The sequence below is a fragment of the Microcebus murinus genome, chromosome 1 (assembly GCF_040939455.1).
Source record: "Microcebus murinus isolate Inina chromosome 1, M.murinus_Inina_mat1.0, whole genome shotgun sequence".
NCBI classification, from domain to species: Eukaryota; Metazoa; Chordata; class Mammalia; order Primates; family Cheirogaleidae; genus Microcebus; species Microcebus murinus.
This window is the reverse complement of record NC_134104.1, coordinates 161,166,727-161,194,158: the sequence shown is the minus strand read 5'-3', so window position 1 is coordinate 161,194,158 and position 27,432 is coordinate 161,166,727. Positions and strand designations below refer to the sequence as shown.

The following is a 27,432-nucleotide window of genomic DNA, read 5'->3' as shown; positions in this document are numbered from 1 at the left end:
CCCCTTCTGGTAACCCTATGACCCTCACATTAGGTTTCTTCACATAATCCCACAGCTCTTGTAGGCTTTGCTTTTTTCTCTTGTTTCTCTGCTCTATTTCTGTGACTGATTTATTTAATTGGAGGGTGTTATTTTTAAGCTCTGAGATTCTTTCTTCTGTTTGATCTACCCTGTTCTTGAGACTTTCCACTGTATTTTGTAGTTCCTTGAATTGATTCTTCATTTCCAGGAGTTCAGTTACACTTTTCTTCATTATGTCTATTTCATTTCCCATATCCTGGAGGCTTTTTCTGGTTTCTTTGTGTTGGTTATTGAGTTGTTGTTGCAACTGGGTGTTCCTATGATCCACATACGAAATTCCCCTTCTGTCATATTGGTTGCCTGATTTTGGTTGGTGTCCGTTTCTAGGGGGCTGGTGCTCCTCTTTGGGGGTGTGTTTTCTGTTTGGTTCTTCATATTTCCTTAGTTCTTTCGCTGATTTCTTCCCATGTCGATCAGTTGTTGTTTCTTTCCTTTAGGTTATTGTTTGGGTATTCACACGCCTTGTTTAGTTTCTGAGCTGTTAGGTGGTGTCTGTGGGTGAGATTCGACCACTCCCTGTATAATGAGTCAGTGGGTGCCGTGGAAAGGCTGTGCAGGATGCCGTCCCTGTCAGTAGGTGGCGTTTGCTTGGAGGAACAGGCTATGCTGTTGATTTTGTATAAGCCTGCCCTCAGGCTTTTAGGAGGGGTCAAAGTTCTGGTCTCTGCTTCCAGGGAAAGCTGTCAGGGTGGGGCTGTAATGGTCCCGCTGAGCCAGAAAGTCTGGGTGTGGGGGCGGGGCTGTCTGAGACCCGCAGTCTGGAGCGGGCCTCGCTTCTGTCCACCCTCCCCAAGTCCGCAGATACTCCTGGGCCTCTGCCAGCAGACCAGACCACAAGCCACCAGGCCTCCCGGGACTGTGATGTCGGTGGGGAGGTTCCCTGCATAGGAACGCTACCTGAGTTGGGCGCACTGGCCTCCTCCTGGGAGGAGCGTTGCCCTCTAGGACGCCGATCTGCCCCTGGAGGCACACACACCTCAGTAGCCTGTTCACGTATAACCCTTCTGTGCCCCGGGCAATGCTAGCCCTTGGTGCAGGAGATCTGGTCTGCAGGTCTGACCTCTGGGTCTCAGAGTTCAAACTGTATCCCCACCAGAGAGAGGATTTCCGGTCCCAATTCACCCACAGGGAGCCCAAGCTGGGTCTATGTCTCTCAGCCTCTGAGTTGGCACCGTTCTCCTGAGAACACCGTGCCAGCAGCACCTGGGAGGGCGGGCGGATAGGGAGCTCACAGTCTGAGTTCCCCTGAGTCAGCTGTAGGGTCCCAAAAGGGAAGGTCCCGTTCCCTGGAGGTGCCTGTGGCTGGTGGCTGTATTATGTCTCTGGGCAGCCGCGGGTAGGATCTGCGGTGGGGAGGAGGAGGCAATATGGCGCCTGCCACGCGGCTCGGGTCTGTGCACACGGAGGTGCCCGGAGGAAGTTGGGAACCTGGTGCCTCGTCTGCTACAGGCTCACCGCTGTCTGGCAGCGGCGGTCTCTGGGCTGGTGTCCGCAGGTCTCTCCACCCGCTGGGGAGCCCACCAGCAGTCCCAAATGCAGGGTAGGGGAAACAGCAAATCCACCTACCCTTGCCGCTGGTCTCCGGGCTGCTCCGGTGGTCTCAGCCTCCACTTCTCCTCCGCAGCCTCCTCTCGTGGAGTCTCCCGGGGTCTCAGGTACCCCTCCTTCCGGCCCTTGTCCGCTGTATGCTCGTCTTCTTGCTTCTTTCCTCTAATTTCTGCTAGAATCTGTCTTTTCTGCAGAGACACTATGTCTAGGGGTGTTATTCGTCCGCCATCTTTGCTTTTCTCCTGTTTCCATTTCTTTAGTGAATTTCTGTTACAGGTCCTGGAATCTTTTTGTGTTTTTTTTGTGTTGGTTATCCAGTTTTTCTTGCAAGTCGTTTAATTTTCTTATGATCCATGCTCGAAAATCTTCTGTCATTTTAATGGTCTGATTTTTGTTGATGTCTATTTCTTAGGGGCTTGTGTACCTCTTTGGGGGTGTGCTTTCCATTTCAGTCTTCATGTTTTCAGAGTTCCTTCGCTGATTTCTTTCCATCTGGATCAGTTGTTGCTTTTTACCTTCAGGTTTTTGTTTGGGTAATGACAGGCTCTGTTTAGTGTCTGAGCCAGTCGGTGGTGTTTGTGGGTGAGATCGACCACACCCTGTATGATGAGTCAGTAGATGTCGTAAAGGTTGTGCAGAATGTCTTCCGTGTCAGTAGGTGGCATTTGCTCGGCGGAGCAGGCTACACTGTTGTTTTTGGGTCCTATATCCAGCTGTAGTTTCTCTGGAGAGGCACTCTAGTGCATCAGGTGGTGGGTTGGGCCCTGGGTCTTCCAGGTGTGTCCTTTTCTCCACCTCAGTGAGGGCTGGTCTGGGAGTGAGTCTGGGCGAGATCGGTTTGGTAAGCCTCCCCTCAAGCACCACAAATACTGTTAGCAGGTGTCAAAGTTCTATTCTCTGCTTCCGGGAAAAGCTGTCAGGGATGTATTCCGAGATGCAAGGGAGGGGGAAGTTACTGCTCCACCTACCCTTACCGCTGGTCTCCAACCTTCTTGGGAGGTCTCTGCTTCCAGTTCTCCTCCGCAGCCTCCTCCCATGGTGTCTCCCATAGTCTCTGGTACCCCTCCTTCCAACCGTTGTCTGATGTATGCTTGTGTGCTTGTTTCTTTCTTCTAATTTCTTCTAGAATCTCTTTTTTTCAGAGACATTCTGTCTAGTAGTGTTTATCATCTGCCATCTTGCTCTGCTGCCCCCAGTAATCTTTTTGATCACCCATAAAATAAGAGTACAACTCATGAGTACAGTTCTGGGAAGTATATCCTCAATCAGAATTTTATTGGGAAATGCTTCTGGTTGAAGGTGAATAAGCAACATCAGATTCCTCTAAGAAGTGCCATGAGTGGGAGATGCTAGTCAGAAGGACTTGTGTCGCGGAGTGGCAGACACTTCCCCAAGATGTTTGTATTTTTAACAGCTTTTGAAAGATGTAGAAACTGAGGTCTAGAGAAAAGAAGTAACCTACCAGTGTCCCACAACCCCTCCAAGACTGTGTGACCCCAGAGTTAGTGAGTGACCAGATTGGCACCCTACCTGAGGCATCTGAGCCCATAGCTTGTGAGTGAGTGAGCTGGAGCAGGACTGAAGGGTGTCTGATATTTAAGTCAGAGTTCTTAATTTGGGATATTATTTCTGTTGCTTGCAACCCTGAGAATATTAACTGAACTAGCAGTGATGAATACCTGTGTTATTCTTGGAAAAAATATTTGCTGAATGAAAATGGGAAATAGTAAAGAAATTCATCGATAATGCTCCCACCTCCGATCTTTTTTAACAGCTTTATTGAGATATAATCCATGTAGCATAAAATTCACTTTTAAAATTATAGCATCCAGTGATTTTTGGTATTTTCACAGAGTAGTGAAACTATCATGACTATTTAATTTTAAAACATTTCATCGCCTCTCATAAAAACCCTTTATCAGTCAGTCCCCATCCACCCCTCTCTCTCTTAGCAATTAATATTGCATTAATAGTTTTCTAGTTTTTTTTCTGGTCTATTCTGATTACTTTCTTATGTTATATTGGCCACATTTTTGTTTATGAGTTATTATGTTTTCATTGATTCATTCACTCATTACTGTGCTTTATATATATGTGTGTATACTACATATTAAAGACCATTGGCATTGTATGTATACAGCATTAGGTGTATTATTGTCGTATCAGAGAAAGAAATAAGGTACAGGTCTTTGATTCTAGTTGATTAATAATAAATGAAAAAATTTAAAGAATTTGAATGCTGAGGCTACTTAGGAATCAGTATATTCACATTTTTCCTATACATTGTTCAAGTTACAATTTGAAAATAAGACTCATCACAGACTCCTCATGGTTTTTCCAGTCACTTAAAATTCCGCAGAGAGCACAGACATGCATGTGGAAATCCTGTTTAAAAGGAGAAATGCATAACACAGTTGAATGTAAAGCCTAGTACTGACATTTCAGATGACTTTTGAAAAGGTCCCCTTGGATTGTCTTTTATAATGATAACAATAAATAACAGTACAGAATTAAAATTCAAATATTTATGTATCCCTTAAAAAGAAAGAAATAGCATATGCATTCGCCTCTCAGTATCCATGGAGGATTGGTCCCAGGACCCTTGCAGATACCAAAATCTGCAGATGTACAAATCTGTTACATAAAATGGTGTAATATTTGCATATAATCTGTATACATCCTCCTGTATACTTTTAATCATCTCTAGGTTACTTAAAATACCTAATACCATGAAAATGCCATATAAATAGTTGTTATAGTCTATTTTTCTTTGTATTATACTTATTGTTGTTTTATTTTTTTCCCCAATTTTTTTCAATCCATGGCTGGTTGAATCTGGGAATGTGGAACCTGTGGATAGGAAGAGCTGACTGTGTATAATTAAATGTACAATTATGTGTGTGTGTGTATGTCTGTGTGTAATTTAAGTTGGCAGGATTTCTTTTTTGACTTGGACAGGAATCTTGGTGCATATGTCTGTCAAATAGCACATAGCTCAATCATGGTAGAAGGAATGAACAGATGATCCACTCTTTCTGCTTTGTCCAGCAATGTCTTGTGTTTGGGGCACTACTCAGGGTTTACTCAGATTTTATTAAGCATACAATCCAGTGTGATTAATGAAAGATCCTGCCTTTCCGGACAGATCCTGGGTGCTGCTGATGCTGCTGGCTCAAGGAGACTCATGTAGCAGGGAGGTCTGTCATCCTCTTTCTCAGGGTGAAATGATCAAGAAGCAGAGAGAAACAGGAGAGTACTCAGGGAAAATTTCTCTTTTTTAAAACTTTGAGTAGCAAGGATTAGAGTTTGGCTGAGAAACCCATGTAGCTCAGAGTAGAGGAAAATTAGTAGTTCAGGGTCCACCAACCAGCTATTTGAAATGATTCTAATTTAGGTAAAACCTCTTACCTATTCTAGAAATACTTAGATGGTTAGAAATTTTGTTTAATGAACACGTTGGGTGGTAAGAAGGAAATTGCAATAAGATTTTAAAACGTCATCTGCATTAAAGACTTGCTAAATAATAAAATAAAAAAGCTGCCCTCTAGTAGTTGTGTGTGGCTGCGACTGTTAATGTTGGAAAAGTTCCAATTTTAGCTATTGTTTCTCAGATTACATGTTTTGGGTTACTTCTCTAAATGTGTTCTAAAAGTATCAATATTTCTTAAACTTTAGTTTTTTAACCTGTATCAGGTTGAGTAGTGTTGGTAGTAGAGGATGCAGCTGTCCTTTAGCTGCGTATGGATTACTGGGTCATAACAGGGAAAGAACGTTGACCTTCAAGACAGAAATGGTTGCTATTTCTGAGAGCCCTTTGTAGAGTTGTTTATAGGCCAGTTAATGGGAAATCAGTTTTATCCATCTTTGAATTGATCTTAAAAAACTGTTACCTGTTTTCTCTTATTAAAACAAAAGGCCAAAGTGTTTAGCATTTTGTTTCCCATTGTTGCATTTATTTGATGATCAAAGATTTATGTTCATTATGCCCATTTCTTTTCCCTGCCCAAATGGAAGAAGGGAGGGGAGAAATTTAATGTAGTGCCTCTAGCTGCCACCACTGTCTCACAATAATGACAACAGCAACATTAATTGAGCATTCAGGATGTGCTGAGCCCTGTGCTTCGTGCTTTATGGGAACTTGTTCACTTACTTGATGAGCATCTTCTTGTGGTATTTGTATGAACCCTGTAAATTAGTTACAGTCATTATTTCTTATTTATGGATGAATAGTTTGATGCTCAGAGTACTTAAGTAATTTGTTCCAAGCATCATAGGCTGTCATGGGGTAGATCCAGGATTCAAAACCCAACTCTTCACCATTGTTCTTGCAAGCCCGGACAAGTTTGGTGATTTTCCCCAGATCATATAACTGGTTAGTTGCAAAGTTAGAGTTAGAACTTAAGTCCTTAACTGTAAGCTCACTGCAGTATTCTAATACTGTGCCACCTTAGGATATTGGTCTATAATGAAAACCAGAACTCCTCTTTGCTTTTAAAAGCAACTGCCAAGAGGGCTTTCCCATGTGTACTCTTCTTAGTGTTATGAATCTTGGCAAAATGTCACATATTATCAACCAAAGTGAATTCTGAAGTTGTCAGTGACAGCGAATCTGTGTAAGGAACCCAGAGTCCCGGTGCCTTTAAAAATGACCTACTAATATTCTCTGTTTAGCTATATGTTCTTTTCCTTGGGATATTCTACCCCAAAGGAGAAAAGCCTAGGCCCATATGTCTAAATATTAATTTTTTAATGCCTTTTTCAGCAGACCAACTCTTACACCAGCACACTGGGGCCACATGTGTTTAGCCTATCTGCTATTTCTTTTCACACACATGACACAGCTCAAGGAAGGTTTGAAGCCATGAAGAGTGTTGTACATCCTGTACATGGGATTACAGAAAAAGGAATCAGAGAACCTGCCCTTAAAATTTGATTAGAGACAAACTGGAAAATGATTAATAAGAAAACAAAGTCACAGGAGAAGTAGAGCAGGCCAAGTTGTCTGCAAAGAGATTCTGTTTTCTTTGAAAGAGTTATGGTAAGCCCTTGCTTGAGAAAGAGTATGGATTTATTAAAAAAAAATAAAAAAAACACTTCAAGACTTTTGGGTATAAGCCAATTCATATTTTTATATAGCTTGGAGACAGTTTTCATAGCAATGAAACTTTAAACTGCTTTACAGTGCAAAACTTTATCATTTTTGTTTTTTCCCCATAGTGTGGAAAAGAGCTTAAGGTCACAAATTTTTTCAAACCTGCCAGAAACTCATATTTTCTATGTTTGGGGATAAGACACAGTAGATTCTAAACATATGGCTAGTCCCTATTTAAATAATTATATGTTCCATGCACATCATATATACATAATTATATTTTCATTCTAGTTACCTCTTTGTGTTTTAGACATTCTGAAATCTGGATTCGATTCTGACTCTAGTAGCTCTTGGAAGTTGCTATTCTAAATGTTGGCTAAGGCAAAGTATATTTTTACCCCTTTTCATATAAACTCAAGTACAGCTTAGTTTCTTGTATTTTCACTGTTCTTTTTTTTTTTTTTTTTCAAAATTAAGTGAATGTGGGAGCCTATAGGAGTTGTGCAAATGAGGTTCTGTAGTATTTTTAGAGTAGGGGAAACATTAGAATTGGTTGAAGGAAACCTCAATTTCAGACCCTGTCCTGTGTCTGGTAAGGGTGTGATTGCAATTTACCTTCTTGTGCAGTGGACACGGTGTCGGCAGCTTTGGAGCAGTATTGTCAGATGAGTGAGCTGGTGGATGGAGGCATTTGAACTTTGAAGGAGAGAACAGGACAGAGTAAACAGTGAGCAAGGATACTTCCCCCCAACTCCGCAGCCCAGCTCCAGCGGAGCAAAGGGGAATGGAACCCTGTTCCCCTCATGTTGTTGCCTCGTGCCGACTGTCCAGTGAGACAACTTCTGTTCTGGTCCTATCATCTTTCTTCCTATATTTTTCATTCACTGTTTATTGAGTACCTAGTATATGCTAGATTTAGGGTGTAATGAAAATTAGGAACTGTCCTTGAGAGGCTCATTCTTTGTGTATACGTGTGTTTGTGTTCGCATGTATGCTAGTGAGTGCAAAGTGAATACATGATTACATGACACGTGATAACGGAATCCTTCCTTTCCACAACTCCCTGACAGAACACATATTAACAGCCTGCATTTCAAAGAGTATTTAATAACAAGGGTAAATTCTAACAATGTGATTTTCAGATGCTCTATAAATATGTACTGAATAAATAAATAAAATGCTAGATTCAAAATAAAAAACAAACAAAACCATCCTGCAGACTGCTGTTCCAGGGAACAAACTTTGGGAAACACTATTGAAAAACAATCTGGTAAAAGCCATGAGGATGCTTAATGCCTTGGTAGCCTGATTGGTTAATGAAGACCAGGTTACTTGTCCTTTGTGTTTTGGCCCTAATGTTACCAGTATGTGAAGTTGGGGACTGACTTTTATTGAAGGCCTGTCTGAAAGAACACAATGTTGAATCCTTTGAATAACATTTTACAGATGACTAGTAACTGAGCTGTGGTAAGTGATAGAATCCCAGCCAATCTTCCTCAAAGCCCCCCACTTTCCTCCCTACACTGTAATTGCGCATATGTGAGAAAGACATGCTGAGAAGAGAGGCAAAGACTAAGGTTGCTACTTTACTTGGAATGGCAGAAATGAAATACATCTTTCCCTTTGACCTGAAAGGTGGTGATTTCAGGTGCTGCTGATGTGGAAGTTGGCCTCTCACTCTTTGTGAATTCACTTTGGAAACCATGTACAGAGATTTCCCATCCAGCCCTCACGATCATGTGACCAGCTTCCCGTCTGGACCCTGTGATAGGCCTTCAGTTATGCTTCCAGCTCAGAGCCAGTGTATCAGAGTGCTTTGGTTCTCACCTGTGACTCAGCCATGTAGGGTGCAGGGAGGCGGCCGTGGAGACAGGCCCTGCTGACACGCACGGCGTAATGCCTAGTGCATTCTGAGCCCACACATGCCATTGAAGGGATGGTTTATGTGTGCTCATGATGTCAGGTACGTCTTCAAACCTAGTTTACAAATGAGGAATCTGAGACTCAGAGACGCTAAGAAACTAGCTCAAGATGACACAGCTAGAAAGTGACAGGGCTGGGACTGAAACCAGACAGGCTGGCTCCAGAGTTTGGCTGTTACGCACTGTACTCCTCCCACAGACTCATCTAAGGAGATTATTATGTGCTGTTGGACAGGTACAAAAGAACATGTATATAAATTATGACATACTTGATAATTTATGAATACTAACATAAACACCCAAGAACCCTCTTCCCCTTCCCCTCCACCTGGGAGGATTACCAATCCTGATGATATTACACATGTATTCACCTCTCAGTTCCTGTTTCTTCTTTTGACTTATGGTAATCATGCCCTTGAACCTTATCTAAGTGGACTGATGTTGTGTATATTCTCTATTTTTACTTCTTCCATTCAATATTGTTTTAAGATTAATTTCTGTTGCATGTAGCTGCCATTTGTTCTTTTGCATAATAGTGTAACATTTCATCACATGCATATACCATTATTATCTATTTTCCTGTTGATGGATTTTTTCTAGTTTTTGCTATTAGGAACAGTGCTATACTGAATGTTCTTATATGTGTCTATTGTGTTCATATGTAAGTATTTTTTTAAGGCAGCAGTCTGCAAACTTCTTCTGTAAAGTTCCAGATAGTAAGTATTTTAGACTTTGTGGGTCATATGGTATCTACTGCACTTCTCAACTCTGCAAAAATAGCAGTAGACAATACATAAATGAATAGGTATGGTTGTGTTCCAGTAAAACTTTATTTACAACAAGAAACAACAGGTCAGATTTGGCAAAGGCCGTAGTTTGCCAACCCCTGCTCCAGATGTGTGCCAAAGAGTGAAATTTCTAGGTGGATATATGCATGGTTGATTCTTGTCAAGTTGTTTTTCTTAAGAGGTTGCATCACTTTACCCTCTTAGCAGCTGTGTTAGGAGTTCTTGTTGATCCACATTCTTGTCAATACTTGCTATAGTTAGATTATTGTTGTTGCTGCTTTGATTGTTACTATAATTATTATAAAGTGTGTGTGTGTGTGTGTGTGTGTTTGGCCAAGGGAGTGGGTTATAAAATAATTTCTCATTATAGTTTTCATTTATATTTTTCTAATTACTAATAAGCTTGAACGTCTTTTCATATGCTCGTTGGCTGGTCATATTTCCTCTTCTGTGAAATGACTGCTCATTTCATTTGTGCATTTTTCTATTAACTGTTGGTCTCTTTATTATTGATTTATAGGAATTCTGTATATATTCTGGATAATAATCCTTTGTCTTTTTAATATATTGCAAACATCATTTCTCATTTGTGGCTTCTTTTTTCACACTCTTTTTTTTTGTTGAGACAGAGTCTCACTCTGTTGCCTGGGCTAGAGTGCGTGGTGTTAGCCTAGCTCACAGCAACCTCAAACTCCTGCCTCAGCCTCCTGAGTAGCTGGGACTGCAGGCATGCACCACCATGCCTGGCTAATTTTTTTTTGTATATGTATTTTCTATTTGTCCAGCTAATTTCTTTCTATTTTTTTAGTAGAGATGGGGTCTCGCTCTTGCTCAGGTTGGTCTCGAACTCCTGAGCTCAAACTATCTCCCCGCTTGGCCTCCCAGAGTGCTAGGATTATAGGCATGGGCCACCACACCTGGCCTTTTCATACTCTTTATGGTATCTTTTGTTGAAAAGAAATTCCTAATTTTAACTTTGTTAAATTTACTACTCTTCTTTTTTTGGCCATTTTTTTTGTGCCCTGTTTATAACTTATTTATAATAATTTATAGATTATTATGGGGTTTCTAAGTAGATAACCACATAATTCAACTGATAATGTTAGAATTTTTCTTCTGTTCAATTATTATCCCTTCTACTTACTTTTTGGTCTTACTGTTCTGACTCAGGCCTCCAGTAGAATGTGGACTAGAAGAGGTACAATTTTATGCCTCATTTTAGAAAGAATGCTTGTAGCATTTGCCATTAAGAATTATATTTACTGTCAGTTTTCTATGGATGTGCTCAATAAGTTAAAGAAGTTTCTTTTATTTCTAGTTTGCTAAGATTTTTAAAAAACATGAAGACTTTATTTATATCTCAGGCTGATCATAATTTTTCTTCTTTACTCTGTTAATGTGGTGATTTACATGAATAGTTTTTCTAATGCTGAGCTACCCTTTAATTCCTAGAAGAAAGCCATCTTGGTCATGTTGTATTACCTTTTTATATACTTCTGGATTCCATTTGCTAATAATATTCATTGTCTAAGTGTGAAGTTGGCCTGTAAGTTACTTTTATCATGTAGTTCATATCTAACTTTGGTGTCAAGATGATCAAGTCTCAAAGAATGAATTTGGGGAGCTTCTCTTGCCTTTTCTCAGAGTTTTTTGCAAATTGCAATCATCTGTGCTTTCTTTGCAGGAAGAATTTTTAAATTTCTGACTCAATTTATTTAATAGCTACAGAGTTCTTCAGGATTCCTATTTCTTCTAGAATTGGATTGTGTAAGATATTTTTCTAGTATTTTGTCCATCAGATTGTGTAGGATATTTTTCCAGTAGTTTATCCACTTTATTGACATTTTCAAATATATTGACCTAAAGTTAACAGCATTTGCATATCATCTTTTAAGTGTCTTCTGTGTGTAGTGATTTCTGAGAGGTTTATTTTATTAGTCATTTCAAAGAACCAACATTTTGCTTTGTGGATGGATTATCTCTAGTGTGTCTTTGTTCGCTAATTCTCTCTTTTCTCTTAAACCATCTATTAGGTTTCAATTTCAAATACTGTACTTTTTATTCTTTTTCAAATTTGCTTAGTCATTTTAGAGAGTCACTTTTCCATGTTTATACTTCAAGTCTCTCTTATATTTCTTTTAAAATATTTATTTATTAGAAATTTCAGAAACCCTTTATACTGTATGACTCTCATTCATGGAAATTTCCTTATGTCTGAGAGAGACGGAGAACATGAGTGAGATTACTTCACAACCTACCCCCATCCTCAAGCACATGAAATAAGGATGATCAAGCCTCTACCAGGTATATGTGATTTGCTCAAGAATCTTTTTGTAGGAATAAGAAGATTCCTACTTAATTTTGAATATCTTAAAATTAAAAAAGAATGAAAACTAAATATAAACAAGGATTTGAGAAAAATTTGAGCACTAAATTTTGGCTGATTATGAGATTGTGTTTGGTTATGCTGAAGTCATTAGTGACTGATAAAGTGACTACCTGAAAAATAGATTTTGCTTCTTAATAATTGGGCAACTTGGAACCATCTACCATAACCACCTCTGAACAAGAAATGGCCTGGTTAGGATGGCTACTTCTTAATCTTGAGAATAGCTGTAGCTGTTACAAATGCCTACCTATCGGCTCTTACCACTTCTCCCCACCCCATTCTTTTTTCCAGCCATCCTGAAGTATTTGTGCCAATTCAAAGGACAGGTGTTGTAGTGGTTTAAGGAGGGTTATTGGAGTTAGAGCGCCTGGTTGGACACCTGGATGTGCCACTTACCTAGCTGGGTGACCTAGAGCAGGTTACTTAACTACTCTGTGTCCCCATTTTCTCATGCCTTAAGTGGAGATCATAACAGTGGCTACCTCACAGGGTGGTTGTGAGGATTTAAAGAGCTTAGAACCATGCATAGTATGTGGTTTTAGTATGAAAATAGAATAAAAACTTTAAAAACAAAATAATTTTTTATAATTTAATGAAAAAATTTTTTATTTTTTTCTATACGTGAATTATATGCAACTTGAAAAATAGTTCTTGCAGCTCCCAAGGTAAAGAGATGTATGAGTTACACATGCTTCATGAGGCTCCTGGCTCACAATTAGTGTGAGTTAAATATAACTCACGTGACAGTTAATGTGTTAATAGATCTGGTCTGTCTTTATCTCTGGGCTTTTATATTTTCTCTTCCCTTTCCATCATTCTATCAGGGATGACTCTCACTTGCCCTTTAGATAAGACACAACTCAGCCCCTTGGTTTGGATGGTTTCTTACGTGCTCCTAGCCTGGGCTCCATCTTCTCTGAGTTTGCAGCCACTGGCTATGACTTCTGTCAAACTCTCATGACACAGTATTGCTACTTGTCCACATGGACTGTGAGCATGGGTTATTTCTTCTTCTTCTTCTTCTTCTTTTTTTTTTTTTTTTTTGGTATTTCATCAGTGTGAGGGAGATACTGGATGAATATATATTGAATGGATAAATGAAGCAATTTTCCCTCCATTCCTTTCTCCTTTGCCTTTCTTCTTTCCTATTTTTCTTCCTATCTTTCTTCACTTCTGCCAACTTCCTCCCTCCCTCCCTTACCCATCTCCTCCTTCCCTAACTTCTAACTTCCTTGCTTCCTTCGTTCTCAGACCTGGCACTCGCTGCAGTCTCCTGATCATTCCTCACAGGCACGCTGGGAGGTTGGCATTGTGATCATCCCATTTTGTAGATGTGGAAACAGAGGACCAGGGCAGTAGGCGGTCTGCCTGTCCTGAGGGCAGCTCCCTTACAGAGTCGTCCTTCCAGTGTGGCTCTCTGTGCTCAAAGCATTTTGGCAATTGTTCTTTGGAATTCCCTTCCGGCCAGTTTATAAAGAAAACCAATCTTATTTTTGGTCACTCTCAGAAAAGATAATTTCTGTTCTGATCCTCCCAATTCATCATGTTTGTCTACAGATAAACTTGAATCATCTCAGAAATATAAGCCACCTCCAAAGGACAAAAGATTTTCCATCATCAAGAATATTTAAATGACTCAAAGACAGTTGCCAGATCATACTCCCAAAAGGCTGGGCAGCACCTGTGGCCCTGGGCTGAGGGCTGTGGATGCTGCTGTGGACTTTGTGTGGATCTGGTTTAGGGATGGGGAGCTGGAAGGTTGTATAGTCCCATCTCACGGTTTTTGTGACAGTGTTATTGAGATATAATTTATATATAACATACAATCCACCCATTTAAAGTGCAAAATTCATTTGTTTTTAGTATATTCAAAAAGTTGTACGATTTATACCCCTATCTAATTTGAGAACATTTTCATCACCCCAAAAAGAAATCCCATGTTGTTTAGAGTCACTTCTCTTGCTGGTGATCATCTTTTATTTTCTATCTGTGCACTTGCTTATTCTGGATATCCTATCAGTGGAGTCATGCAATGGTCTTTTGAATCATGCGTGGTCTTTTGTGACTGGCTTCTTTCTTTCATATATGGCTTGTTTTCAGGGCTTCTTTCACATGGCTTGTTTATCCATGTTACAGTGTGTGTCTGTACTTCATTCCTTTTTATGGCTGAATTAACATTCTGTTGAATTCATATACCACATTTTATTTACCCTTTCATCAGTTGATTAACAAATGGGTTGTTTCTACTTTTTGGCTAATATGAATAATATTGTTACAAATATTTGTGTACGAATCAACTGATGAATGGATAAATAAAATGTGGTATATTCATGCAATGGGATATTATTCAGCCATAGAAAGGAATGAAATGCCAATACACCCTATAATATGGATAAATCTTTAAAATATGCTAAGTGAAAGAAACCACTTATTGCATGATTCCATTGATATGAAATGCCCAGAATAGGCAAATCCACAGAGAGAGAAAGTGAATTAGTGGTTACCAAGGCCTGGAGGTAGGGAAGGGCATGGGGAGTGACTGCTGAGAAGTATAAAGTTTCTTTTTGAGGTGATGTTCAAAAATTTATTGGGGGGCCGGGCGCGGTGGCTCACGCCTGTAATCCTAGCACTCTGGGAGGCCGAGGCGGGCGGATTGCTCAAGGTCAGGAGTTCAAAACCAGCCTGAGCGAGACCCCGTCTCTACCATAAAAATAGAAAGAAATTAATTGGCCAACTAATATATATATATATAAAAATCAGCCGGGCATGGTGGCTTGTGCCTGTAGTCCCAGCTACTCAGGAGGCTGAGGCAGGAGGATCGCTTGAGCCCAGGAGTTTGAGGTTGCTGTGAGCTAGGCTGACGCCACGGCACTCACTCTAGCCTAGGCAAGAAAGCGAGACTCTGTCTCAAAAAAAAAAAAAAAAAAAAAAAAAAATTTATTGGGTTGATGGTTGAACAAATTTGTGACTACCCTAAAAACCACTGAATATTATACATCATAGGAGAGCATTAATTTAAAAATTTTGTAATCTCCATCATTGAATGCATACCATTGATTACTCTGCTTTCAGTCCCCTGTGAAGCGCTGTGGCACACAGGTGGGAGAGTACTTGTTCCCTATGCTCTAGGAATTTCTCATGGAAATTCCTAAATGAGATGAAATGGATATCCATGAAGAACATAATCAAGATGTGCCTCATCCAGTGCTAGTGTCTGAGTGTAGGCCACACTCAGAAAAGATCCCCATCTGGGTGTTGGCTATAGGAATGCAGAAAGATTTCAAAATATCAACTGCTCCAAAATTGTATGTCTTACACATAGAGTTATCCATGTCCTACGATACCATAAGTTTCCTGTGGGCAGGAGCTATGTTGTGTGTCTCTCTTGATTGCTGTGCTCAGCCTTGTGTTTGATCCACAGGCAGGATTATGTTTGGTGAATGACACACTTCTGTGTCGGAAGCCTCCTGGAAGCCTCCTGGTTTGTCCCGAGGACAAAAAATGCCTGCAGGCTTGTGGCTGCCGTCTCTGGCCAGCCTGGGGGTTTGCCCTGTGGGGAAAGTGCTGATAAATTTACCAACTGTCTTCATGCAGGGCTTTCTTTTCTCATAACTGATAATATTTGTTCCTCTGGTGCTTTCACTCTGATTTGGTAAAAATGGTGGCCCAAAATAACATTCGGGTGCTTTTCTGTCTGTAGTACATCGAAGACTTTGGGTTCCTGGGTCAGTGAGATTTAGGAAAACTAAAGGTGGAATAAACATCACATTTGGTTTTTCTTTTTTTTTTTTTTCCTTACGTCTATCAAACATCAGTGGTATAGATTCTGTGTAGCTTATGGGTCTTTGCTGTAATTAGAATTGTTTTTCTTTTGTTCCTTCTGTGAAGGTACTTTATGTCGATTAAGTTCTTTCTGTTAAATATCCTTTGCTGCTTGCACTAGACTTTTCTTTGTGTTGATTTTTTGCTTCATTTTTTTTTTTTTCATTTCCTATGCTGTTCAGTTGCTGGATGCCAGAAGAACCAAGGTTTGTCCACTCTTTGCAGCTTGTTTGTTTTGTTCTGCATAGCCTCACCTCTGTGTATGTTTGAATGTGTTTGTCTGTGCCTGTACTTATTCCCTTTGCTTGCAGATGCAGTAATCCTGTTTACTAAACCTGTTCACAGCTTTATTTGTAAAAATATAAAGTCCCTGTTTGTGTCTACTTGTAGTGGATGCGATTATTTTCATTTTTAAATCAACAAGCCTTGATCATGGAAAATAATGGATAGTACCATAAGGAACACCTTAGGAAACAAGGAATACTGAGTCTGGAGCGTTGTAGGCATAAAGAAGGTGTGTTTGTGAAAGTTTCCCTCTAACCCTTTCCACTTCCTAAATTAAAACTCTGTAGATGTATAATTTCCCTTGTGATTGATACTAATATTCTGTTTCTGTGTCTGTGTACATTTTTCTTCTCCTAAGACATTCAGAAGGCATCATTGAATTAATTTCCCCCCTCCATGTGCTGTCCCATGCTTCTGAAGTCACTGTGGAGGACTTCATGGCTGGTCCCTGGACTTCATGATTAACATTCCATCTTCATGGTGTGGTGGCGGCAAGCAGCACTTGGCGTTTCCATTGACGTTTCCCCTTCTTTCTCCTCTCCTGCTCCATCTTTATCATTGCAGCACTTGCAGTTGACAATCCAGGCCCTTCAGGACGAGTTGCGAACGCAGAGAGACCTCAACCACCTCCTGCAGCAGGAGAGCGGCAACCGAGGGGCGGAGCACTTCACCATCGAGCTGACTGAGGAGAACTTCAGGCGGCTCCAAGCTGAGCATGACAGACAGGCCAAGGAGCTGTTCCTTTTGAGGAAGACTTTGGAGGAAATGGAGCTGAGAATCGAAACACAGAAACAGACCCTCAATGCCCGAGATGAGTCCATCAAAAAGCTCCTTGAGATGTTGCAAAGTAAAGGCTTGCCGTCCAAAAGCCTGGAGGATGACAACGAACGGACGCGGAGGATGGCAGAGGCCGAGTCTCAGGTCAGCCACTTGGAAGTGATTTTAGACCAGAAAGAGAAGGAAAACATACATCTCAGAGAGGTAAGAACGTTCACTGCATTTCCCCAAAGTCTTAATTTATAAGTTAAAATATGTTAGCAAGTTATTTTCACATGCTGGATGATAATCTACAGCAGGCGTCCTCAAACTATGGCCCGCGGGCCACATGTTGGGTGTTTTTGCCCATTCATTTTTTTACTTCAAAATAAGATATGTGCAGTGTGCATAGGAATTTGTTTATAGTTTTTTTTAACTATAGTCCGGCCCTCCAGCGGTCTGAGGGACAGTGAACTGGCCCCCTATTTAAAAAGTTTGAGGACCCCTGCTCTACAGCCTGAACAAAATTCCCTGTGTCATGTGCTTTTTAATCTTTCTGTCTGCTTATGACCGTTAAACTGGAATTTTGTATTAGTTTCTTTCTCCACTCACTGTACATATGTTCCATCATTATTCAATACATATTCAAGATCCAAGCATGTGCAGCAAATGTCAATTCTACTGTGGTTTACAGTTGCTTTCCCACAAGTGGCTAGAGTTTTACAATCTTTTAACTATAGTATCATTAAGTTGTTTATCAAATATCATCTCTCTAGAGGGGAAAAAAACTCTGAATAGATGATTAGCAACACAACGAACCTAAAAATTTTTATAACCGAATTGGGGGCGGGAGTTGCAGTAAGTAAAGCACATGGGTGTTTCTGGAAAGAATGGTAAATGTGCAGGTCAATTTTGAATGTTTAGGTTTAAGATAATCTTTGTCTGCATTTACATTTGTCTAGGACAGAATGTTCCAGGTTTTCTGAGTATGTGTTATGCCCTTGGTAGATTAAATCACTTGAAGTTTTTTGGAGGCAATCTCCCTAGCCTGCCACCACCACTGGATGTTGGAATGCTCAGATATCTGAGAATATGTGGTTGAGTAGAGCTTAGAAAAAATGTGATCAACAGCCAAGGTTTGAAATTTTTATGGCAGTTGCTTGCCACTGTGGTGAATACGCATCTTAAAAGTACTGTGTAGGCAAAACTGAAGAAGGAGACGTGGATCATGCAGAAAATAGCAAGTAATAAAATGGCATTACATATATTTTCAAAATATTCTATGGCAATAAATAAAAATTCCAGAAGGTGTTTGCTTTGTGACCAAACTAGATGTCTTGGTGTGGGGCGCGGTGACAACGCCATTACAAGATGGCGCCGATTTCCGGTGGCCCGCCTGTAGTAAACAAGTTCAGCGCATGCGCAGAGTAAGTCCTGGCCTGTTCTATAAGTATGCATATGAAGGATCTTAGCTTGGCCTATCAGTAATAACCCTCGCGCGCTCTTAACCTATCCCCATCACTTCCCTCCTTCCTTAGAGTATATAAGTGTGTGAGAGCTTGTGCTCAGGGTCTTCCGCATCATGTAAGTCTAAAGGGAACCCCATTAAAGCACTGTCAGAAGAACTCCAGTTGCCGCGTCTTCCTTGCTGGCGAGGCGGGCGCGACAAGTGGTGCCGAAACCCGGGAACCGAACCGAAACCCGGGACTTGAAACAACTTTGAGGCACCAGCGGGAGACGACCTCGATAGAGGTAGAGTTCAGAACTGACACGTGGGACGGAACCGAATTCGGACCTTTGCTGACCAAGGCAGGCGCGAGAGCCAGAGCGAGAGCCAGAGCGAGAGCCAGAGCCAGAGCCAGAGCCAGAGCCAGAGCCAGAGCCAGAGCGCCAGAAGAAAAGGGAGAGAAAGAAGAAAAGGGAGAGAAAGAAGAAAAGGGAGAGAAAGAAATATAAAATCTGAAGAAATTAAAGATACTGCTATTCAAACAATAGATTTAGTTTCTCAAGAGACTGGAGAAAAAGAGGCAGATATTCAGGCAGTTGATAGTGAAGTTGGACTTAAAAAGGAAGACAGCCAAGAGAAATTGGGAGGAATAAATGAAGCGGTAGATGTTGTTCAGCTGAGGATACTCAGAGTAATGATAGGGAGGAGCCAGACCAAACAAGTCAGCGGGAGCTCGTTTATCAGGCCCCGCGATATGAGGAAAATGTTTCTCTCATTCCCTGTTTTCGAGAACGGCAATGAGCAGCGGTATCATGAGCCTCTCCAGCACGAACAATTGAGGGACCTTGCTGAGTCGGTGCGGTCCTGGGGGGTTACGGCGTCTTTCACCATAGTCCAAGTGGAGAGGCTTGGTAACTTAGCTATGACCCCTGATGACTGGAGTAATACAACAAGGGCCTGCTTGACTACTGGACCAGGACAATCCCATCTGGGTGCCCACGCGGCTGACTAGAACGGTGCAGCAGCCTCCAGAGCAGCATGGGGACCCAGTGGCTACTCCTCCTGACGACAGTATGGATGATCGCGAGGATGGCAGCGGAGCCACGCTGGGGGATCCTGTCAGTGCTTCCCCTGCCGTTGCCTGTGACACATGATGCATCAGTTTTTCCCCGCCTCTCTTCTACTAATGTTTCCCTGGGCACTGCGTACCTGCCGTTGGACACGCAGAGTAGTAAACTGGAGGGAAATAGATCCTTCTCCTTGAAGGGGACTTTGTGTTTTGTGTGGGGTTAACGGAAGCTGCACGGACTTGGCCCCCCTGTCCATTGGTGGCTGGGGGTATGGCAGGGAATGCTAGTTTCGCATGGAATCTTAGCGACTCTTTTGAAGGTTTTGTGAGGGTGATTGCGGGAGGGCGAAACGCGACCTTTGCCCCTACATCTGTCTGTGTTTGGCCCCCGTTTATCTGGGTGATATCCACGGAAAAACCCTCTGGTACACATGTGAACTGTTCCTCTAATACGTGCAATTATACATTGTGTTAGAATGCCACGTCTCACCCCTCTGCCATTGTTACCCGCTTGCCTAGATACATTCCTGTTCCTGTTGAAGCTCCTAGCTCTATGACTCTGTTTCGGTCTTGCAGCCACGGCCGTCTTGCTGCTTGCTGCGGCTGGCGGCGGGCTGTGGGCCATCTGTAGGCTGCAGGCCCAGAGACAGAGGGACCATGTGGTATTGGCACAGGCATTTGCTGCGCTTGAACTGGGACAGCCTACACAGGTGTGGTTGACCATGCTAAAAGGTTAGCCTAGTTTTGGGTTGCACGCGCTCCTACCCCCAGGTATTTTGGCAGACATGGCCTTTGCACTCTGAGGGATTTCTCCCATTGCACCAGATAAGGCATGTCTCCTATCCCACAGCCAGCCTTTGCACACCTCCGAGTTTTGCTCATTGCACGAGGTAAGGTGGTTGCTGGTGAAAGTGAGGCTCTGCAACCTTGATCGCACGGTCGAAGGACGGTGCTGAACGGTTGCTCAGCTCTCATTAAATTAATAAAACGGGGAGATGTGGGGCGCGGTGACAACGCCATTACAAGATGGCGCCGATTTCCGGTGGCCCGCCTGTAGTAAACAAGTTCAGCGCATGCGCAGAGTAAGTCCTGGCCTGTTCTATAAGTATGCATATGAAGGATCTTAGCTTGGCCTATCAGTAATAACCCTCGCGCGCTCTTAACCTATCCCCATCACTTCCCTCTTTCCTTAGAGTATATAAGTGTGTGAGAGCTTGTGCTCAGGGTCTTCTGCATCATGTAAGTCTAAAGGGAACCCCATTAAAGCACTGTCAGAAGAACTCCAGTTGCCGCGTCTTCCTTGCTGGCGAGGCGGGCGCGACATCTTGGCATTAAAATGCCTGTTCAAATGGGCAGTCCTTGTGAGTCACTTGTCTGGTTGGTCACAAGACATGGCTTCCATGTTGGGATTTATAAAATGCAGATGCCCCTGGTAGTTTTCTTTGATGTAGATTATATTTGCTTAGGATGTTTGAACAGACTGTTGTGTCCTCAAACTTAATGTGTTCAAATCTTGTTCTTCCTTGTTTTGTTTTCAGAAGAACTTCACAGCATGTTTGGGAAACTACATGGCTTGGTTTCATAATGAGTTGCTTAAAGAGATATTTTGTTGGGCCTGGTCTTCCCATCCATATTCCAAGAGGGTGAATGCGGTGGGCAGATGGCCTTCAGCAACCCCTACCTCTTGGGATTCACACCCTTTTGTAAACTTTTTCCCTTGAGTATTGGCTGACCCTCATGACTTGCTTCTAAATGATAGAATATGGCAAAAGTAATGGAAAGCCAGTGTCACTTCCATGATTAGGTTACATAAGACAGTTACTTCCATCTTTCTAGCAGACTCTATTGCCTTCTTAGCTTGCATGCTTTGATGAAGCAAGCTGCCACGTGGAGAGGCCCATGTGGTGAGGGACTGAGAGCAGCCTCCAGCCAACACCGAGTAAGGGATAGAGGCACTCACTCCAACAGCCACAAAGAACTAGAAACTGCCAGCAACCACTTAGTGAGCTTGGAAGTGGATCCTTCCCCAGTGGAGCCTTCAGATGAGATGACAGGTGCCAGGCTGACACCTTGATTGCAGCCTGTGAGAGACCCTGAAGCAGAGAACTCACTTGAGCCTGCCTAGATTCCTGACTCACAGAAACTATGAGATGATAAATGTATGCTGTTTTAAGCTGCTGAATTTTGGAGTAATTTGTTACACAGCACAGATAACAAATACAGTGGAGCAGAAACTAATGCTTTCCCTGTCTTACTCCATGGCCCTACTATCTAGTTTACAGAAGAGGAACAATAATTGCTGGCATATTATTACTTACATGTAGACTGTGGATTTTGAAATTTTTCTTGTGTTATCTCAAAACTGTGGTTGCTAGAGGATCGCTGTAGTTGGAAAAAGCTATTGCTTTGTTAATATTTTGGGTGCCAGTGGTGATGTGACATGTTCAACAAGGCTGTGATGCCAGAGGAAACTCCATCTGCAGCACCGTCCCTCACTCCACTGAGCTCTGTGGTCAGGATGGAGTCCCTCTTCTGCTACTAGATTCTGCTCAGTGGTAGTAAGTTGTAGAGGGTGTCTTGTGTGACTCTTTCCATTTAAATGAATCTAAACACAATTATCTTGTGTTTTTTGAGATTGGTTGGTCATCACAGTGGTTTGGTGTGAATACAGATCATGTCTAGAGCCTTAAACTACAGTTTGAAAACACATATAGGGTTGGGCCAAAATATGCAGCCCAAAATATTCAACTAGTTTCCATGGGCATCAGACCAAAGTCAATAGCCCTTATTTTGACTCATCGTGAAGGGAGACTATGGAAAATGTCTCTCTCTAAAAAGCTCATTTTAAACTTGAACTCAACAAATAAGAGTTGGAGGCGTGATTGTGATTGTGTGTGTGTGTGTGTGTGTGTGTGTGTGTGTGTGTGTTTAATTTTTTAGAGATGGAGTCTTGGTCTGTCGCCCAGGCTGGAGTACAGTGGTGCCATCATAGCTCACTGTATCCTGGAACTCTTGGGCTCACGTGATCCTTCTGCCTCAGCCTCCTGAGTAGCTGGAACTCCTGGCTAATTTTTAAATTTTTTGTAGAGATGAGGTCTAGCTGTGTTGCCCAGGCTGGTTTCGAACTCCTGGCCTCAAGCAAATCTCCTACCTCAGCCTCCCAAAGTGCTGGTATTACAGGTGTGAGCCACCACCACGACAGGCAATACTTGGAGGCTTGGAGGGACCCTTCCCAAGAAAAGGATTGTACTGGCTCGTGAGAGTCATTTATCAAATTTTCAGGAATCTTGTGAGCCTAGTATTAAACCATTGATAGCTGGAAATTGGGCATGGTTGGAGTATTTACACCATGGAAATTTGCAAATGCTATTCTTAGGGCCTGTCTCCTCCATTCCCTTGCCCATTCCTCAAAGCCTGTTTACTAGCACATCTCTGAATAAATGCTGTGAAATATTTACCTGCAGTACAGCAAGAAGAGGCACTGGAGTGAGAAAGTTAAATATTGGAAGAATTAGGATTATGAGTGCATTAACCTCTCATGGTTCATCAGAAGTTTCCAAAACAGCATCTATGTGGATGCTTCTGTTTCTGACACCATGAAGAATACTTTACATTCATTCACACTGAAGTCTCACAACCACCTCATTCATTCATTCATTCATCTATCTTTGCATTCATTCCTTCATTCATTGGATGAATACGTATTGAAGATCTGTTTTAGGCTATAACAGTGATAACCAATAAAATTTAGCTTCATGGTGCTTGCATTCTATTGGGGGAAATAGATGATAGTTTTGTGATTAAATAGAGATATGTCATGAAAGAAAAGAAGGGTGAAGCAGTAGGGACCTGGGTGGGATCAGTTCATAGTGGGTGGTCAGGGAAGGCCTCTTGGAGGGGTAGTGTCATGCACTGAGACCTGAATGACAAAAAGGAACAAGCACATTAGGCTCTCAGAGGACTGTGCCAGTCCTGTGGCTGAGGAAGTGGGTGCTATTGGTTTTTTCCCATTTTACCTGGAGGAACTGAGGGACAAGTGACATCATAAAGCCAGCAGATGATGAAGGTGGTATTTTAATCAGGCTGACTCCAAAGTCTGAGCTCTGAAGCCATTTCATTATGTCCCTTTTCCAAAAGAATCTTTCCTGGAGTGTGCTCAGCAGAACAGCCATATTGTGGGCTGTTAATATGTATTATGAGAGAAAAAGGGCTGCAGGGCCAGAACTTGGGGAAATGCTGGATTCCACAGAATCCAGCATTTACTGCAGGATCCTCAGACTCTTGAACGTGCAGATGTGCATTAGTCATGTCTAAAGGGGACTAGGAAAGGCAGAGCTGCTCTGACTTGACTTGCTTTTCTCTTGTTGCACTGGTGTTCTCTGTAAATCAGTTCTGAAAGATGCTGGGCTAGAAAATGAAAATAATGCTTTGGATCTGTGACCTACAAAATATGTAATAATGTACAAACAGTTGTTTTCCATTGCCAAATAACTGGGTAATTTCCTTCTTTGGTTATTCTATAAGGCAACGTTTACGTTTTTTCCATGTTCTCTGAGTTTTAGAATTTACTTCTGTCAGGGTATTTTTTATTTTTTAGTAGAAAAATGTGTCTGACTGTGTTTGTTCTTAAAACAGTAAGAATAACTCAGCTCGTATAAAGAAGTTGCCTGACTTCTGTTAATTTAAATGAATCTAAAGCAGGATTTAAAATGTACTTGAGGTTTTACGTTTGGTGCTTTCCTGATTTCTTTTTCCTTATGCACAGTTCAAGTAGGTTGGGGTTAGGAGGTGCAATCCTGGGGAATGGAGTGCTAGTGGTTTTATGATTCAGTCTCAGGCAGGAGTGGTGGACCTCACATAAACCCCGTCTCCTGGCCTTGATTATCACACTGTTTTAGGAGATTTGGAGTTGGCATGAGTTGCATCTGGGGTGGGCCTGGCTGCTTTAGTGTCTTGTCTTTCAGTGGTCTCGAAAAGGCTGAGGGTGAAACCACTTCTTTGACTGGCAGGAAATAACAACAACAAAAAGGTTTTGATCTCAAGTTATTTGAAGATCAAAACCCAGGAACTACAACCAGCATGCCAATAATGTGTGCCAAGGGTTGGCTGAGACTCACCATTACTCACGAATGTTGTCTGATGCACTTGGATACAGGTTGATTTGATAAGACATTGTTTGATGTGGTAATAGTTTACCTTGTTCTCTAGCTTTTTCTGCAAAGACCATACTGTTCCACGTAAAGGTTTTAGTAGCCAAGTGACTAAAATACTACAGAGCTCATTAAAAAGAATGGATTTATAAACCAGGATCCTCTTATGCTTACTCTGCTTAATATTTTTTTGATGGGTCCGTAGAAGAAAGTTACGGGTCTTTGGACTTCTCACTGTAAGATGCTGGAAGGGAAAGGATATATGTTCTGCTGCTAATCCTGTTGATCTCCTAGGCTAATCCATTTGGGTAGCTTGTCTTTCTTTGGTAGTAAGGGCAGAGGGCTCCTAAGTCACTGGGAGCCACAGTTGCTAAAAACTCAGGATGAATAAAACCCCCGGGAGATAGGACCTGGGCTTCCCTCCATGCTGTGGGGGCAGAAAGGAGAAACAGGTAACATGACTTCTTGGTCTCATTTATTTATACAGTTGTCCCCAGGCCAGTGGGAGATTGACCAAAGCAAAGGCTGGTAGCTAGAAGTTCTTGAGCTATTAGACCTTTTACTGATTGCTCAAACCTCCCCCATATAATCTCTGCCCAGACTTCTAAATGCCACACCAATTCCCCCTCTCGAAACCATATGGCCTCTTTCTGTTTAACACACACTTGTCTCCAGTTCTGCTGACTGAACCATGATTTTGCTGATGCAGGCGTTTCTAATTCCGACTCTACATATTCAATACAGTCTCTTTCTACCAACAAAGCTTATTACAGAAAATATTCCCAAACATGTAAACATAACATTTTTATATACCTGATCTTTTACAAAGGCTTTTTCCTGTACGTAGTACAGAACTTGAACAGTTCATCCCTATTTTAATACAGTAAGTTTCTTACCTGATCAGTACATTCCATCAGTATTCCCAGGCCTCAAATATTGCCTGTAGGTGTTCAATAAATATTTTAATGAGTTAAAAAATGGTAAATACCTAGAGAACTGCTCTGTGGTTTATTTTGTCAATATTGGAAAAGTTCATAACGATTGTACAAGCTCCATATTCTTTCATATTTTCTCCATCATTGCTCTGTGTTTAGAGTGGTCACTTTAACTGGAAGTCTCCTTTAGTTTTTTTCAAAATGTTTTGGATGCCATTGGGCGTATGTTGAGCATACATATGCAGGATGCTCTGGGAGCATCAGTGACAATTTTGTGGTCTTCTGTAGAGATTCAGGTGGGCAATAAGAGAAGCATCTCACTCTTATCGGGGCTTATTCTATGCCAGGTGCTGTACTAAGTAAATACTGAGGTCATTATCCTCATTACACAGATAAGGAAACTGAGGTCCAACGAGGTAAGTAATTTTCCCCAATCACACAAAGCAAATGCTAGAGCCAAGATCAGGAGGCGTGCATTCTGGCTCTAGAGTCTGTGCTTGTCCTCATTGCATGCTCCTGCTGCTTGGGCTGGTGCACTAAGAGGGCCTTGAATGGGCTCAGATGCTGGGCAACATAGAGGCAGGAGAGGTGACCACTGGCTTCATCTATGGTAGAGCTGGTCTCTAAAGGCTGAGAAGAATCTCAACACATGGGATGGTAGGGAAGCACAGTTGGAGAAGAGATGGCTGAGTCAAGCCACAGCGATGGGAACTTGGGTCTGTGGTGGGTTTGGGGCACAGTGAGTTTGGAATAGCTGCAAGTCTGCCTTTAAGGACGAGAAAGAAAGAAATCTGAGAAAGTTGTTTGGAGTCAGATCACTCTGGCTTGGATGTTAAGGGAGTCCTTTATTTGTGTTTCAGGTTGGCATAGAGCGCGAAGGGCCTCTGAAGTGTTGGGGGTCGAGTGTTAGAAAGGCAACGTGAACTGCTGTGGGTGATTCCTAGGAATGGCTATGGTTATTGCAGCTGTAACATGTAAAGAATGAATTAAATCCTCACTGAAGAAAAAATGTAGTTATATATATAAGTTTGTAGAAAAAGGGAAAAAAAGGTGAATGAGACTTTAGTTCGCTAAAATAAAAAAAAAATAATAAAAGACTTACTACCTATTTGGAGCGAGAGTTGGCAAATGATAGCCCGCAGGCCGAATGTGGCCTGCAGCCTGTTTTTTTTATGGCCTGGGAGCTAAGAATGGTTTTTACCTTTTTAAATGGTTACATTTGAAATGATTACATAAGTGCCTTTATAATATCCTCGTATTTTTGCCCCTTGGACCACAAAGGCTAAAGTATCTACTAACTTGCTCCTTAAGTTGTGCTGACCCCTGATTTAGATGATAAGTAAGTAGTTTTTTGAATCAAGACATTTGGTACAAAACCTATCTGCAATTAGTTTTATTTACAGTATCAAATCTTACTACTTTCATGTGAAGCTTTTGAGATTTTAGGTTTTTTTTTTTTAAATGAGGAAACAGTATTTTTCTGTCATTTCTGCCCATTTTCTTTTATAGTTATTAGACCTGTGGGTTTGTTCTCTTGGTTCTCAGTGCACTGGGGATTGCTAGCTATCACAAAGTCTGCCACGCTTTCAGGAGGGGCAGGACAGTACCCATGTGGATTCAAAAAGGGCTAGAAGTGAAGGCTTCTCTAACTTACAGAGAAGTGGAAATTGCCATCAAAACTCCAAAAGAATTAGGACTTCCTGACCTAATAAAAACACAGGGCTTCCTCTTCCTCCTTCTCTTTTTAAATACTTGTGGTTGTTGACATATTTTAGTCCTACACACTTAGTGCTTTAAAATCTATGGCTGCTTTTAAGGAACTGACCTGAAAGAGAGACCGCCTGTGTATATATATACAGGTCATGTTAAAACATTTACAGGTGGTAATTGTTAGTGTGTGCGTACTTGTGGGTTTTCCCATGGAAAGTGTTTATAATCAGATAAGCCAGGACCTGGTCGAGAGGACAGCCGAAGGGTCCCTTACCACCCTCTGTCCTTTCTCCTGCCTAGAAGGCAGTCAGATCCTACTAGAGGCTCTTGGGCTGGGTTGCCAGACATTTGAGCATTTTTATGTTGGGAAAAGACTGCCTATTCCTGGGATTTTGCTTTCCTGGTGTAGACCAGGGGTTTTCCATCTCAGCACTGATG

The 27,432-nt window shown here is 41.8% G+C and overlaps 1 protein-coding gene across 10 annotated transcripts in view; it reads left to right on the top strand.

Moving 5' to 3' along the window:
* Positions 1 to 27,432, top strand: part of ERC2 (ELKS/RAB6-interacting/CAST family member 2) — a 982,890-nt gene that overhangs the window by 177,094 nt on the left and 778,364 nt on the right. For 8 of the 10 annotated variants that reach the window (XR_012922097.1, XR_012922096.1, XM_076008685.1 and 5 more), the window contains 2 exons: positions 15,825 to 15,848; positions 16,492 to 16,908. Coding sequence is in view for 8 of the 10 variants with exons in the window: in XM_076008685.1 (XP_075864800.1) it covers positions 15,825 to 15,848; positions 16,492 to 16,908 (441 nt within the window). In the remaining 2 variants the exon portion in view is untranslated. The remainder of the gene's footprint in view (positions 1 to 15,824; positions 15,849 to 16,491; positions 16,909 to 27,432) is intronic. The other 2 variants (XM_076008716.1, XM_076008700.1) reach the window with 1 other exon arrangement.